The 13578-nt window shown below is 32.7% G+C and overlaps 1 protein-coding gene across 1 annotated transcript; it reads right to left on the reverse strand.

The window, feature by feature from the left end:
• Positions 1–937: 937 nt before the first annotated feature.
• LOC105331699 (ribonuclease Oy) lies at positions 938–12877 on the reverse strand. Its single transcript, XM_066087311.1, has 10 exons — positions 12853–12877; positions 6359–6424; positions 6020–6086; positions 5397–5452; positions 3377–3452; positions 2871–2938; positions 2582–2695; positions 2417–2465; positions 1998–2069; positions 938–1306 (listed from the first exon to the last, which is right to left on the reverse strand). The coding sequence occupies exons 2-10, from the start codon at positions 6409–6411 to the stop codon at positions 1133–1135; spliced, it is 729 nt and encodes a 242-aa protein (XP_065943383.1). The 5' UTR covers positions 6412–6424; positions 12853–12877; the 3' UTR covers positions 938–1132.
• Between the last annotated feature and the right edge of the window lie 701 nt (positions 12878–13578).

A 13578-nucleotide genomic window follows, 5' to 3' on the forward strand; every position in this document is an offset into this window, starting at 1 on the left:
ACAAACCTGGCTCTGTATCATTGATATTTAGTTATGGTATCTGAGGGTGGCTCACTACACCTAAATATATTTTCTCAGATCAGCAGAAAATCAAACTCGATGTGGAAACAGTCACAGTAGCTCTCAATCACAAAAATATTTTCATGTTTCTATGCAGTATGTTTGGTTTATAGAATAACCTTCCGTTTTGCAGCTTGAGCTGTTTAGAAAAAACAACAAAATTTTCTTCTTTTTTTAAAGATTTTTCATTCAGAAATTCAAAATGATATGACATAAATGAATTGATTGGGGGTTTAACAGTCATGATATTAATGCCCTGAGATAAACATCAGTACACATACCATGTTAATTAATTGTAAAATGTGCTTAACATTAACAATAACTTAACTAATTAATCCTTCTTGGAAATTTAATAACTCAAAACTCTTCCATCAATCATCTTGAGTACAACTTAACACAACAACACTAAATGTATGTCAACATAAATTTTTCTGCAGCTTTAACCCCCCTGGAATATAATACACAAAATAATCATACATTAGGTACTAAGTAATTCTTTAAGAAATTAGACAATGCTGTTAAATTATGGAATTTTCATAAAATACATGTATAGTATACACTTGTCAATTGGATGAAATAATATATGATTTAATTTAGTTTATTGTAAATATCAAATAATATCAGTGTATGTAGATAAATAGTTAAACATTATTTCAAGGTACCGAGTAATTTTTTTCATAAGATTAATATCTATGCACCAACTCTATATACATTATAATACAGTGTAAATATTGTCACACATGGGCACAATCATATACATCATATTAAAAATATTGCTAATAAATTGCAAAGTCCTTCAAAAACTAAAAGACATTTTCAAAATTAAACTAATATCAAATATTATTTACACAAACAATTTGGTTTTAAAGGTGAGAAAATAATATATCCAGTACACCCAAAAGAAAATTATCGTACAAATTAGTTTCCAAAAATGAAAATGATAGAACACTTGAGCAGTTATATTATTGCAGTGATACATACAGAGTGCATGCATCAGGTGCTGGCTGCTATCACAGGTAAGAAATTATCAGATCTTCGAGTTGCAATGAACACAAAAAGGTAGATATGCCAATCAGATTACGGAGATGTCAATCTGGGGGAAGTTATCATGGACAGGAGGGTAGAAGAACGGTTCCTTCCTCGGGCACGTGGTCTCTGAGACTTCCTTTTTGTTGCAGGAAATCAATTCAAATTCCTTGGTGAGACAGATGGATATTTCATACAGTAGTTGCTTCTTTGTTTTTTCCTGAAAATTGAATACAAGACATAAGCACATGTATTTCAAAACATGATTTGCGGACGTCTCAAACAAAAGTGGCAAGTCACACGTAAGCAAATATGATTCTGTTTCGTTGAAGTTTCAAGTTGGACGTGCAGTAGAAAATGCCATCAAAATTGTCCTCAAGAGCCTATCTATATACAATGGAATTTGAAACTTCCTGGTGGGTTAGATGTAAAATTTTCAACAACATTTTGAACTTGCCATTAATCTTTTAAAAACATTAATTTAAAAAAATTCTCACCACTGGGTTTCAAGTAAACGTGTCCAAAAGCCCATTAAATGAGAGAAAAAATGAGCAAGCTCACATATTCCCCACTCTTTCCTTTTACTTGACAATGATACACATAATGAATGGCAGGGTATGCATTAAATACCAGTACACAAAATAATTTGATAAAGAGCATAACTCTTGAACACACTGTATTCTAGATACCTACAAAGTTTTTGGAAATTCCGTGCAGCTGTTTTTAAAGAGGAGTTGCGCTAACAAAAAACAGGACTGATGGACGGAATGACTGACTGACAGAAGGGTCAAAATCATTAAACTGAAATGTGGTGACTTTCTTTAACATTACACATGTACAGAGATCTTGTATAAAGAGAGGCCAGTGAATCTGACAAGGTGTTTCCAGCTATGATGTTCACATACATTTACCTTGTCATAGACACACTCGATCACTGCATCCACCCCCAGTTCCCTCTTCACTGCTGCCTCTGTTTCGTTGATCTGAAAACAAATCAGAAGTTTTACTTCATCAAATCAGAATCTTAATACATTTTAATTGTAAAAGTGTAAACTGATTTAGAGTACGTACATTTGAATGACTTATTTGAAGTTATCAATGTAAGGGTGTTACACACAGCAAATGTATAGTGTATAATGTTAGCAAAGACAGCAAAATATTCTGAAAACTGTTATGATTGACAAGTTAATGTCAGTTAACACAATGACTACATAATACTTGGGCTATCTCATTATAACCTGGACAAAAATAAAATATTTTGCTTGGAGTTGGATTTGAAACTTTAAGGTTGGACAGATGTGCTGTATTCATAATCAAAATGTCTACTTACCATATATCCTGCTGTTTTACTGGGTAAAATCCCTTGATTCACAAGAATCCTTAAAAATCAAGAAAATTTTTGCACAAGAACAGTTAGCATGGCAATATTAATACGAAAGATCAACATAATCCAGTTAAACTACCAGTAACTAAGCTCGTTTATTTTCTATCTTACCTTGAAATGTTGTACTTTGCATGCAGCTTGAGTCCCATGCCAAAGTATTTCAGTTCGTTGGAGGTAGCAGGGAGGGAGGTAGCACAAGTGCCATGTTTACTCCATTCATGTTCCCTACAAGACAAAGGTTTTCTTTATTCTAAGAAAAGAATATTAACTTGATTCAATTCAATACTCATGCAAAATCCTAATCTAAACCAATTAAGAATTTTATATACATTTACTCAATTTCTGTCATTATAATTATATATATTAAAACTTTAGTCCTTTTTATGGCTTTAAAACCTACCAGAAACTGTTTGCTTTGGTATCTGGATATAGATTTGGCCAATACTTCTTCAACTCTGGTACCAGTGGCTGAAATTTGAAAAAAAATTACAACAACTGTTATTTAGACACCTATAGATTACTTTGAACTTCATTATGAATACTACAAAACTGCATGCACGTTCTCTTTCTAGTATAGGTTGAATTTATACAAATACATCATGTATCCCTATCAAATTTCTTATCCTATGGTTATGAAGCAGTTTCAGTAAAAACTACCTCACAAACTACTAAACTTAATGTCCTCTAAATTAAAACTTGTAACGGTAAGTATGGTACCTATTACTGGAATATGTATATTTAGCTATACAGCTGGGTAAGTAATAAAACCAACCAGAAAGAAAATTGAAATGGTTTCTCTTTATTCATGTCTGCATGCAGGTGGATCACTACAACATACCTTTACATTCTTGTCATTCTAACAATATCATCTTTGAAACAAGAGAATGATAATGATTCTTAACTCACCATCACATTATTGATATCAAAAGGCCATGATCCATTGCAGTTCTCTGGTCCTTTTGATTCAGTGTCTGATGATGGCCTGAAAGGATAAAAAAAAAGTCCTAAAAAAAAGCACATGCAACCCTTGGGACAAAATTGAAAATTACTTGTATAAACTTCATCAAATGGGCACTGGGCTAATATGCAAAGGATTATTAAGATATCGAGCTGACGATTATATCTCCAAGGTTTTCGCAAATAATTGGCCAATCAAAATACTCTTAAATTGTAGTTCCAAATATATATTTATTGATAACCAGTGCACCAATTCGAGTTTGATATCTATGACACAAACAAAATACAAAAATAATTTGGAGACCAATATACTCTAATGACCTGATCTCATAATTAAACTGCGCAAATCAATTGGCCTTGGGGTAATTTCATCTTAACAGGATACCCACCAGATATGAAGTCTGTGGGGCAAAGGGTTTAAAAGATATTGTGCAAAAATATTTTCCTGTGTCTAGAGAAGTTTACCCTTGACCTTTGCCCTCATGACCTGCAAATCAACACTTTGGAAGACTTGATATCTGTGTACTAAGTTTTGATATCTATAGACTAAAAAGATATAAAGTTTTTGACAATAGAAAAAACTTAGTCTGCATGACTCTACAGGTTGATGAACATTCTGCAAAGTTGACATTTTACCCTTGATCTCATAACCTCAAAATCAATGGAGGTCACTTACTCTCTATGGCTTACCAGTGTACCAAGTTTTACGTCAGTCAAGCAAAATTTGATTGGAAAATCTGTAGGACAACCTACATGTGTATTACAATATGGCTCCTTTTTGCCATATTTAAATTCAATTTGATTTAATCACACATCCACTTGATTTAATCACACATCCACTAGAGTAAGATTTACTAAATCTGGGTTAAAATCAGAACACAGTTCAAAATGAAATACAATATACATAAAGATGAAAAAACATATGAAAGGAGACAGAATGGAAATCTGAGAAGGTTGAGCTAAGTGTGAAACTGAAAGTACATACTTGTGACAAAATATGAAAATCTGTACTTGTATGTATATGCATAAAGTGCCAGTCCCAGTTATTCGTGTGGAAGGGGGAATGGGAATGGTGTACATCAACTAACACAGTATCCCATATTCTTAATGGACCAGAAAATTTAATCCTCAGTAGTTAAATTAAATAGTTTAATGAGGATAAATTTTTTTTTTTGTAGGCCTCACAATGTAACAACCCTCCCCCAACCTTATCAAAAAAAAAAAAATAATAAATAAAGGTGAGGGTTTTTTTTTCTCATTTACAGAGAAAATTATTAACGGCATTAATAACTTCCTTTTTTTAAATTTAGATAACAGATCATAAAAAATTTCCTGATACATTTGACTCCTGTTTACTTGAGACTTATCTAACTGGTTTAGTTTGAACTGTGAACAACAAATTAGGTACTTAGACAAAGTACATGTATCATTTAGCCTCAAGTGTTGGCAAGCGATCAACATCCCTGTATATTGTACTAAGTACAAAGACTAAGAACACTTCACAGTGAACCTTATCTGTCTCCTTTCAACACTTTATAAATACAACATTGTAACATATATGAAAGTAGACATGCTCTGAACATTTTAACTTAAGAAGTATGTTTATTTATGTAACAACAGTTTCTGTACAACAGAGATTACTAGTACACTATTATCAAATCATGATATCTCTAGGGAAGAATTTCTGCCTATCATTTAATAAATACAATGCACATTTATTCATGTAGAAACTTAAATCAGAGTAAACTGCTGATAAGAGAGAGAGAGAGAGAGAGAGAGAGAGAGAGATTACTTCACACATTTTCTGACATGTTTTTAAAAGTGCAACTGATAATGATTCCTCTCCCCATGGTTTTTTTCATATTCAATTCCATAATCACTGTATGAATACACTTGCATGGAAATAACTCTCTCTCACCCAAATATACAAGCTTCAGAACACTACTACTACCTATATAAATGTACTTACCATAAACCATGTATCCCCCATCCCACTACAGAATCTGGTATGAAGCATGATTTGTGCTGCCAAAATAAAAAAAAAGAAAAGATATTGAATTAAAAAGCAAGTTTGAGGTGTACTATTTATTAATTTTCCTACTATATTTTTGCTATTTAAGCATCAATTTAGTCATATTCTGATGCAATATCTTTATTAGCTAGATTATTGTTACTTAATTATGATTACATCAAATCATATATCTTGATTGGCTTGTCATTTTCTGTATTACTAAGGTTACACTGTAATATAAAGTCTCCTTGCATCACCAGTCATTCTCCATGCATTCTTTTAGTTTGTCAACAATTGTTATAAATTAAACAACGAAACACAAGTGAATAAAATAAAATAAAAAAGTAGGAGGAAAATGATAAAAGATTCTCTTTCATTTTTATCTTCACTGGAAGGGGGGGGGGGGTATCAAAAACTTCTTACTAGTACTTTAAAACCACAAAGGGGATAATTGTACATGTATTCTAGTTTCTTTGGTATTCAAATTAAGAATTCTCATCCTATTTTTAAAGTGAAAGCCAAATGATGTATGTAACAATAAATGGTTTCAGTGTAATACATAAAAGAGTTGTATGATGTACCTCTGCGCATACAGCTATTGGCCACTGCTGGGCAAATGTGAAATAGTTCCAGTCCTTTGCAGAACATCTGAAACAAAAAGAAAGTTACTTTGAAATTACATCCAATAAATCATTTTCAGTCCAGATTGAAATTAATTATGGATTTATCAATCAAAATTAATGTAGTCATCAATTTACAAGTTAAATCCAGCTTTTCCAATTCAAAATATTGCATGTTCAAAGCAAATAGTTATTATTGTTCAGTTTATTGCTTTATTGACAATTTCAATATATACTGGCTTGTAAAGAACATCTGGCATGCATGGAACATATATATATGCAATGTCATATTTTACTTACATGCTCATCAGGCAAAAGAGAAAAATGGCCAACATTTGACAAAAGTCCATCATATCAACCTGATATCTGGAAAAAAAACCAATAGCAGCTAAGCATATAATATTCTCTTTTGAGAAGTGGACAGGCATAGCCTACATCCACTTCTCTTCGCAAGCCCTCATATTTTGCGGTCATACTAAAACACGCCTGCCGACGCCTGCCGGGGAAAACACGCCTGCCGAGAGAAAACCACACGCCTGCCGTTTACCTGATGGATTATTTTAATATTTTCTTTGATATTTTATTTAACTTAACTAAATTAAGTATCATAATAACAAAAAGTTGACTTTATATTGATTATTTAGCACAAAATTAGCAAAAATGTTCAATGTTGGTAAAGACAGATAACTCGTACGTAGAATTCATACGCCTGCCGAGGAAATCTAGACGCCTGCCGTTTATTTGATGGATTATTATACTTTTTTCTTTGATATTTTATTTCTTTTAACTAAATAGATGATAATAGAAATCAAAAGTTGATTTTATATTAATTAATTAACACAAAATAAGTAAAAATCGAGTAAGCTGATAGCTCTTGCGAAGAAATCATACGCCTGCCAAGAAAATGTATACGCCTGCCGTTTATTTAATGGATTATTTTGATTTTTTCTTTGATATTTTAGTTTACTTAGCTTAATAAACGATAATAGAAATAAAAACTTGACTTTAAATTCATCAATTAACACAAAATTAGTGAAAATCGGGAAAGTAGATAACTCTTACGCAGAATGCATACGCCCGCCGAGAAGAGTACACGCCTGCCGCTTTACCTGGTGGATGATTTTAAATATTTTTTTTTTATATTAATGTTTTCTAACTTGATAAATGATCAGATTAATTAAAAATTTACCACATTTTTTAATTAACACAACATGAGAAAAACCGTGGGGGTAAATATACGCGGATCCATACGCCTGCCGTTTACCTGAAGATGATTTAATATTTTTCTTACGTTAGTATTTTATTTTACTGTACTAAATATAGATAAAAAGGAAAAAATTGCGAAGGGCTTAAAAATAAAGGGAAAACTCTTATGTAGAAATCTTACGACTGTCGATTTAATATGCACGCTTGCCATTTTATTTATGTCATTTTTATTTGTATAAACTAATTTATGCTATATATAGACTAACATTTTGCCTTATAATTATGCTCAGAACTTTACTTATTGCTGCTATTGATTCATCATATTATATGAAGTCGGGTGATACGAGTATGATATAATATGTATGTCATCCCTTTTAAGTTTGACTGACAAAGGTTTGTTTTCTATTAGAATTTAATATTTTGATTCAATTACGCCTGTCACAGAAGCTTATTATGATAGAAATACAGGGTAAGATTTATCAACACGTCTATAGATACGAAACGCCCAAGGAACATACATATGTAGGCTTTTACGCTTGTCGAATACCTATATTATTGCATGATATTATTTTTTTCATTAATTTTTTTCCTCAGTCAGCTGTGTACATGATCATAGAATAAGAATGAAATAAAACTTTCTGTGTTGTAAAGAGGGATACTATTAATCAATATCATAACTTTTCGCCTAACGCAAAAATTGATAATTTTGTATTTTCAAACAATATTTCATATTTCATTTAACTTTACCAAGTAAATGAATAAAGACATAACAATTAGATTTCAATGATATTAAAATGTGTGCATCCAGTATATTTTTTTCCCGGGGGGGGGGGGGGGGGGGGTAGCATTTAGGTTTGTACGGGGGGGGGGGTGTCGAGGCAAATTTTTGGTGATTTTACTAGTATGTAATAAAAAAAATTTCCAAGGGAGGTGGGGACTCCATCACCCCCACTTCCGCAAGAAATTTGAGTTTTACCGGGGGGGGGGGGGGTAACTCTACCCACCTCCCCCCCCGAGTAAATCCATTAATGAAAAGAATGAGTGTAAATCATTTACAAAGCCAAAAAAAAATTCTTAGATCTACCCCCCAAAAATTAATGAATGGTGACTGATATAAATATTTGATGGATGTTAATGAGTAATACTAACATTGTTATTGTTAGCAAGAACATTGATATTGAAATATCCTAATCTACGACAGCTTACTGATCACAAGGACCGATCTATGATACTGTTCCACGATCAAGTATGGTCTATAGACCAATCCTGTTTAAAGATTTTCTAAATACTGGATAAAAAATCGTGTTTTAAAAATGTAAACCAACAGAAATCGTGATACCAGTGGTTTCCTATACATAGGCGTCGGAACCGGGGGAGGGAGGGGGGGGGCTAGGGGGGGGGGGGGGGCTGAGCCCCCCCCCCCCCCTTTTTTTGCTAAGTTAGATCTAACCAATGGGAACAAAGCATCATTAGAGGGTTCACAGCCCCCCCTCCCCCCCCCCCCCCCACTTTTTCTCGCAAAAAAGAGAATTTTTGCGAAATTAACAATTAAAAGATGGAAATATTGGAATATTGAGATGTTGGAGTCACGTCACAGGTATAATAGCCCCCCCCCCCCTACGGATTAGGATTTTCATGATTTAGGTTTATTTTTCTACCTTGTCAAGATTTTAGAGGATTAGTTTAGAAAGAATAATGCATGCATTCGTAATTATTGATTCTTCAATGTATATAATCATACCATACGGTTTACAATATCATTCACTTCACTACCCCTCAAACGGTTACACTCACAGTTTTGTAAATGAAAAAACTGGACCACAATCTGAACATGCACATACAGATTGATGTATTTTTATCTCATTTTATTACAAATCATGTACGAATAACAAAATAATTTACTCATTATGTTCTTTGCTATAATATTTTGGGCGAATCGGGGTTGGGGCTACATATCCAAAGATAACTAATGATCGTTGCTCTACTGATTGATACACGTGAGTGTGTATATACATACACGTGTTAGTTTCTTGTGTATTCTGTGTGAATTGGACGGGTCTTTGTCTCTTAAGAAACAATAGACCTTACCTACCTGTATATTGGAAGATGACCATGAAGCACACACCTTGTACACAAGCCCCCTTCTCTCTCTCTCTCTCTCTCTCTCTCTCTCTCTCTCTCTCTCTCTCTCTCTCTCTCTCTCTCTCTCTCTCTCTCTCTCTCTCTCTCTCTCTCTCTCTCTCTCTCTCTCTCTCATGTGTTTTAGGTGACTGAGAAAAATAGTTATGAACGAGTTGATCTACCTAAGTATGTCTTAGGATACTATGTATAGCCTTTGAATTTACACCTAATTATTAACCCAAAAGTATTATTAAAACCTTGTAGTCCACTTTAATTATATTCCAATTGATAGAGCAAGGTCGCCATATCATGGTTTCTGACTCTTATATTTGTATTTTTTATGTATCTATATGAAATTGAAGAATAATACTATTTTATCCTTATATATGTATATATCATGTACAAGCACTTAATAAAAAAAACCATTTCTGATTAATAAGCTAACAGTTTTTAATTGGTCAGACTTACGTCTCTTCATAAAACGTGTATAGTCCATTCATAACCGAAAACATTGAAATATTTGTGTTACTATATATCTCGAGAAGCTTATAAAATATACAGAAAAACAAAACTTATTTTGTAGGGGAAATTATCATTCATTATTATTTACGAGACAGTCCAGGCTTATAACCAAGAATATTGACATGATTTGAATCACTTTACAACGTTAAACCAGGGTTCTTTTTTTTCTCCATTAAAAACTGAGACCATAACCCGATCACATTTTCATCAGCTTGAGAAAATTAAACGAACTTAATACTGAATGATAGCCTCAAAATAAAGCATTTACTGAACATGTAGCTGCAATAATTATACCAGTATATTGATTGTGTTGAATATTGAATCAACCTACAGAGTTCTGCTTTGATTTGGTAATTGCATGCTCTATAAGTCTGCTTTTTTTCTTCTACGAACAGAATAAGTCATCACTGGAAGGTTAAGCGTGTATTGGGTTTCAAAAGTCTATAGTGGGGTATGATTGAGTCTATGTTAGATTTTCTTGTTAGAAAAAGACGGGTTTTTTTAAGTATTCAAACTGATACCCCCATACCCCTCTTTCCCTTGAATGGAATAATTATCCGCTACACTGATATCATGCAATGTAAAATTTTGCTACAGGCTTATGAATGTCCTGTACATGTAAATATTTGATTTTAAAAACGCAGCGAAACAGAATCAGAATCTAGAGATTTAGATATAGTTTGGTGAACAAGGCAGTGAAAGTCTTGAGATGAAAAAGTTTTTAAGATGTAAACAGTTACAAACATTGTACAGAACTAATTGTGTACGAAAATGTAAATGCACTTTGCTTAAAAAGTCTAACCTTTCCCCATATACATTTACTAGAATTAATAATTTAGGTACATAAATATTTATAAAATCTGGAATGTTTACACAATTTAAGTACGCTAGCCTGTTTGTTTAAGAAATACATTATATAGCCCTCATACACGGATAAAGGTTATGCCAGTCCAGTTCTCTAAAGAAATGAAATAGTCGAATTGCATCTTTTGAATTGATTGAGTTGGTGTAAATATTAATTTCCATTACATGTCTTGAATTTTGTATTTACATGCTCACCCAACACAGTATTTACAGTTTGACTCCATACGTATTTCTGAACTTAGTATAACAGTGCATTAATTAAATATATTCACATCAGTATACTTTCCTTCTTATTTCAGACACCACTTTTAGATCGTATGAATATATAACATAAAATATTTTGATTTTACGTAAAATACATGCATATTTTAAGGGTTCTTCGAAAAACTAGAGACCATCTTTAATCTTAAAATTCGAGCAGAGACATACAAAAGTTATGTACATGTATATAACAATACATATGTCCCTGATTTGAGTTTGTAATATATCTTTTATTAATTGCAACAAAAGAATAAGGGTATGAAAACACTAATACGGTATAATAACGATAACTATGTAAAAAGCTGAAGTTTTTCAAGAAATAAAAATAAAAGACATGGATAAATGATTAAATCAGCAGGCTTACAACTCAGTGTCTCGGCAGGCGTAAGCAGGGTAAGAACTCTTTGTCTTCTTTACAGACTTTGAACATTTTTAATAATATTTTTCATTAAACAGCGAATACAAAATAACCTTTTATTTCTTTGATCATGTATTTAGTAAGGAAACATAAAATATCCAAAAAAAAAAATTATCAGATAAACGGCAGGCGTATAGATTTTCTCGGCAGGCGTATGCATTCTGCGTAAGAGTTATCTATTTTACATATTTTTACCAATTTTGTGTTAATTAACGAATTTAAAGTCAAGTGTTTATTTCTATTATCGTTTATGAAGCTAAGTAAACTAAAATATCAAAGAAAAAATCAAAATAATCCATTAAATAAACGGCAGGCGTATACATTTTCTTGGCAGGCGTATGATTTCTTCGCAAGAGCTATCAGCTTACTCGATTTTTACTTATTTTGTGTTAATTAATTAATATAAAATCAACTTTTGATTTCTATTATCATCTATTTAGTTAAAAGAAATAAAATATCAAAGAAAAAAGTATAATAATCCATCAAATAAACGGCAGGCGTCTAGATTTCCTCGGCAGGCGTATGAATTCTACGTACGAGTTATCTGTCTTTACCAACATTGAACATTTTTGCTAATTTTGTGCTAAATAATCAATATAAAGTCAACTTTTTGTTATTATGATACTTAATTTAGTTAAGTTAAATAAAATATCAAAGAAAATATTAAAATAATCCATCAGGTAAACGGCAGGCGTGTGGTTTTCTCTCGGCAGGCGTGTTTTCCCCGGCAGGCGTCGGCAGGCGTGTTTTAGTATGACCGCAAAATATGAGGGCTTGCGAAGAGAAGTGGATGTAGGCTATGCCTGTCCACTTCTCAAAAGAGAATAAGCATATAATATAATACTAAATAATACTTTATGACAGTTTTATAACCTCTGAATTTTGGACTGACTTCTTCACCCAATCTTTATGAGACAGACCTTTATTATCCATATCTAGAAATTCTTTCTCATGCATAACTTTAGCTGCTTGTTGTTCATGTGTATAAACTTGTTATTTAAGCTGACAGAACAGTGATAAGAAATTTAATTCTATTGCATGTAGACTCGAAGTGCTCACAGTGCAATTCTTATTCATCATACATATACCTTTATTACATGTACCATGTAAAGCGCAGATTACTTTAAAGCAATTTCATGTAGAATATAATCACACAAAACAATCTTTTCCCCTCCCCTGACCCCCCCCCCCAAAAAAAATCCAAAAATATGTTTATGCAGCAATTCAATATATAAAGTTTTCATTGTTATCTATCACGCAAAAACGACATTACTTACAAGTAAGGTAATGAACATACCTGCTAACAGTTTTCAAAAAAGTTCTGCGCCTTCCACGAGATTTACGTGAATGACACCAAATCTTTATCCTTGTTTATAGTTCAATAACATAAACATCACATGACCTGCTTACGACCCTTGGCTCTCCGGAGATCTATCTTGCTTTTGTTATCGGCGCGGACGGGGGTTTCTTTTGAAAAATAAATAAATCAAAACTTAAGATATTATGTTAATGACAATTACATTCTAGGCTTTGGTGAACAAAGGCACTATAAAAGTAACAGCTGTTTGTCTGTCTGTGTATTTACCATTGGTTTATTTTGCCTCTTAAATTGAAGATCACGAAAAGGAAAGATAACTCTAATTTCAATGCAAAAAAACAATTGCCTAGGGTCTAATTGCTCACCTGAGCAGCTATGACCAAGCTAAAATTGAATGGTGGAATACAAAACCTGGTAGAAAACTATAACCTCCACACACTGGAATAAATATTTCATTATATTCTTCATAAATCTGCTGATCAAAACGAACAAAGGCCATTAAATTAAGCCAACCCCCCCCCCCCCCCCCCAAAAAAAAAGAAATAGTTTCCATTAATTTCAACATATAGACTAGGTTAAGACAAGAATTGTCCTGTTTGTTGTGAAAAAAAAAAATAAACCCATTAAATCCGGTGTGAAAAATAGTCAATTCTAGGGTATGGGTGTTGAATACGATTCCAGGACTGGCAGGAGTAGATGCCGGAATACATGTATACTGGTATACAAACATGACCCTTCCCTTTTCTATGCTGTACTTTAGCTATCATGAGAAAATCTTTAATCTGAGAGCATTCTTAGAGTACTAATTAA

Source organism: Magallana gigas, chromosome 6, assembly GCF_963853765.1.
Source record: "Magallana gigas chromosome 6, xbMagGiga1.1, whole genome shotgun sequence".
NCBI classification, from domain to species: domain Eukaryota; kingdom Metazoa; phylum Mollusca; class Bivalvia; order Ostreida; family Ostreidae; genus Magallana; species Magallana gigas.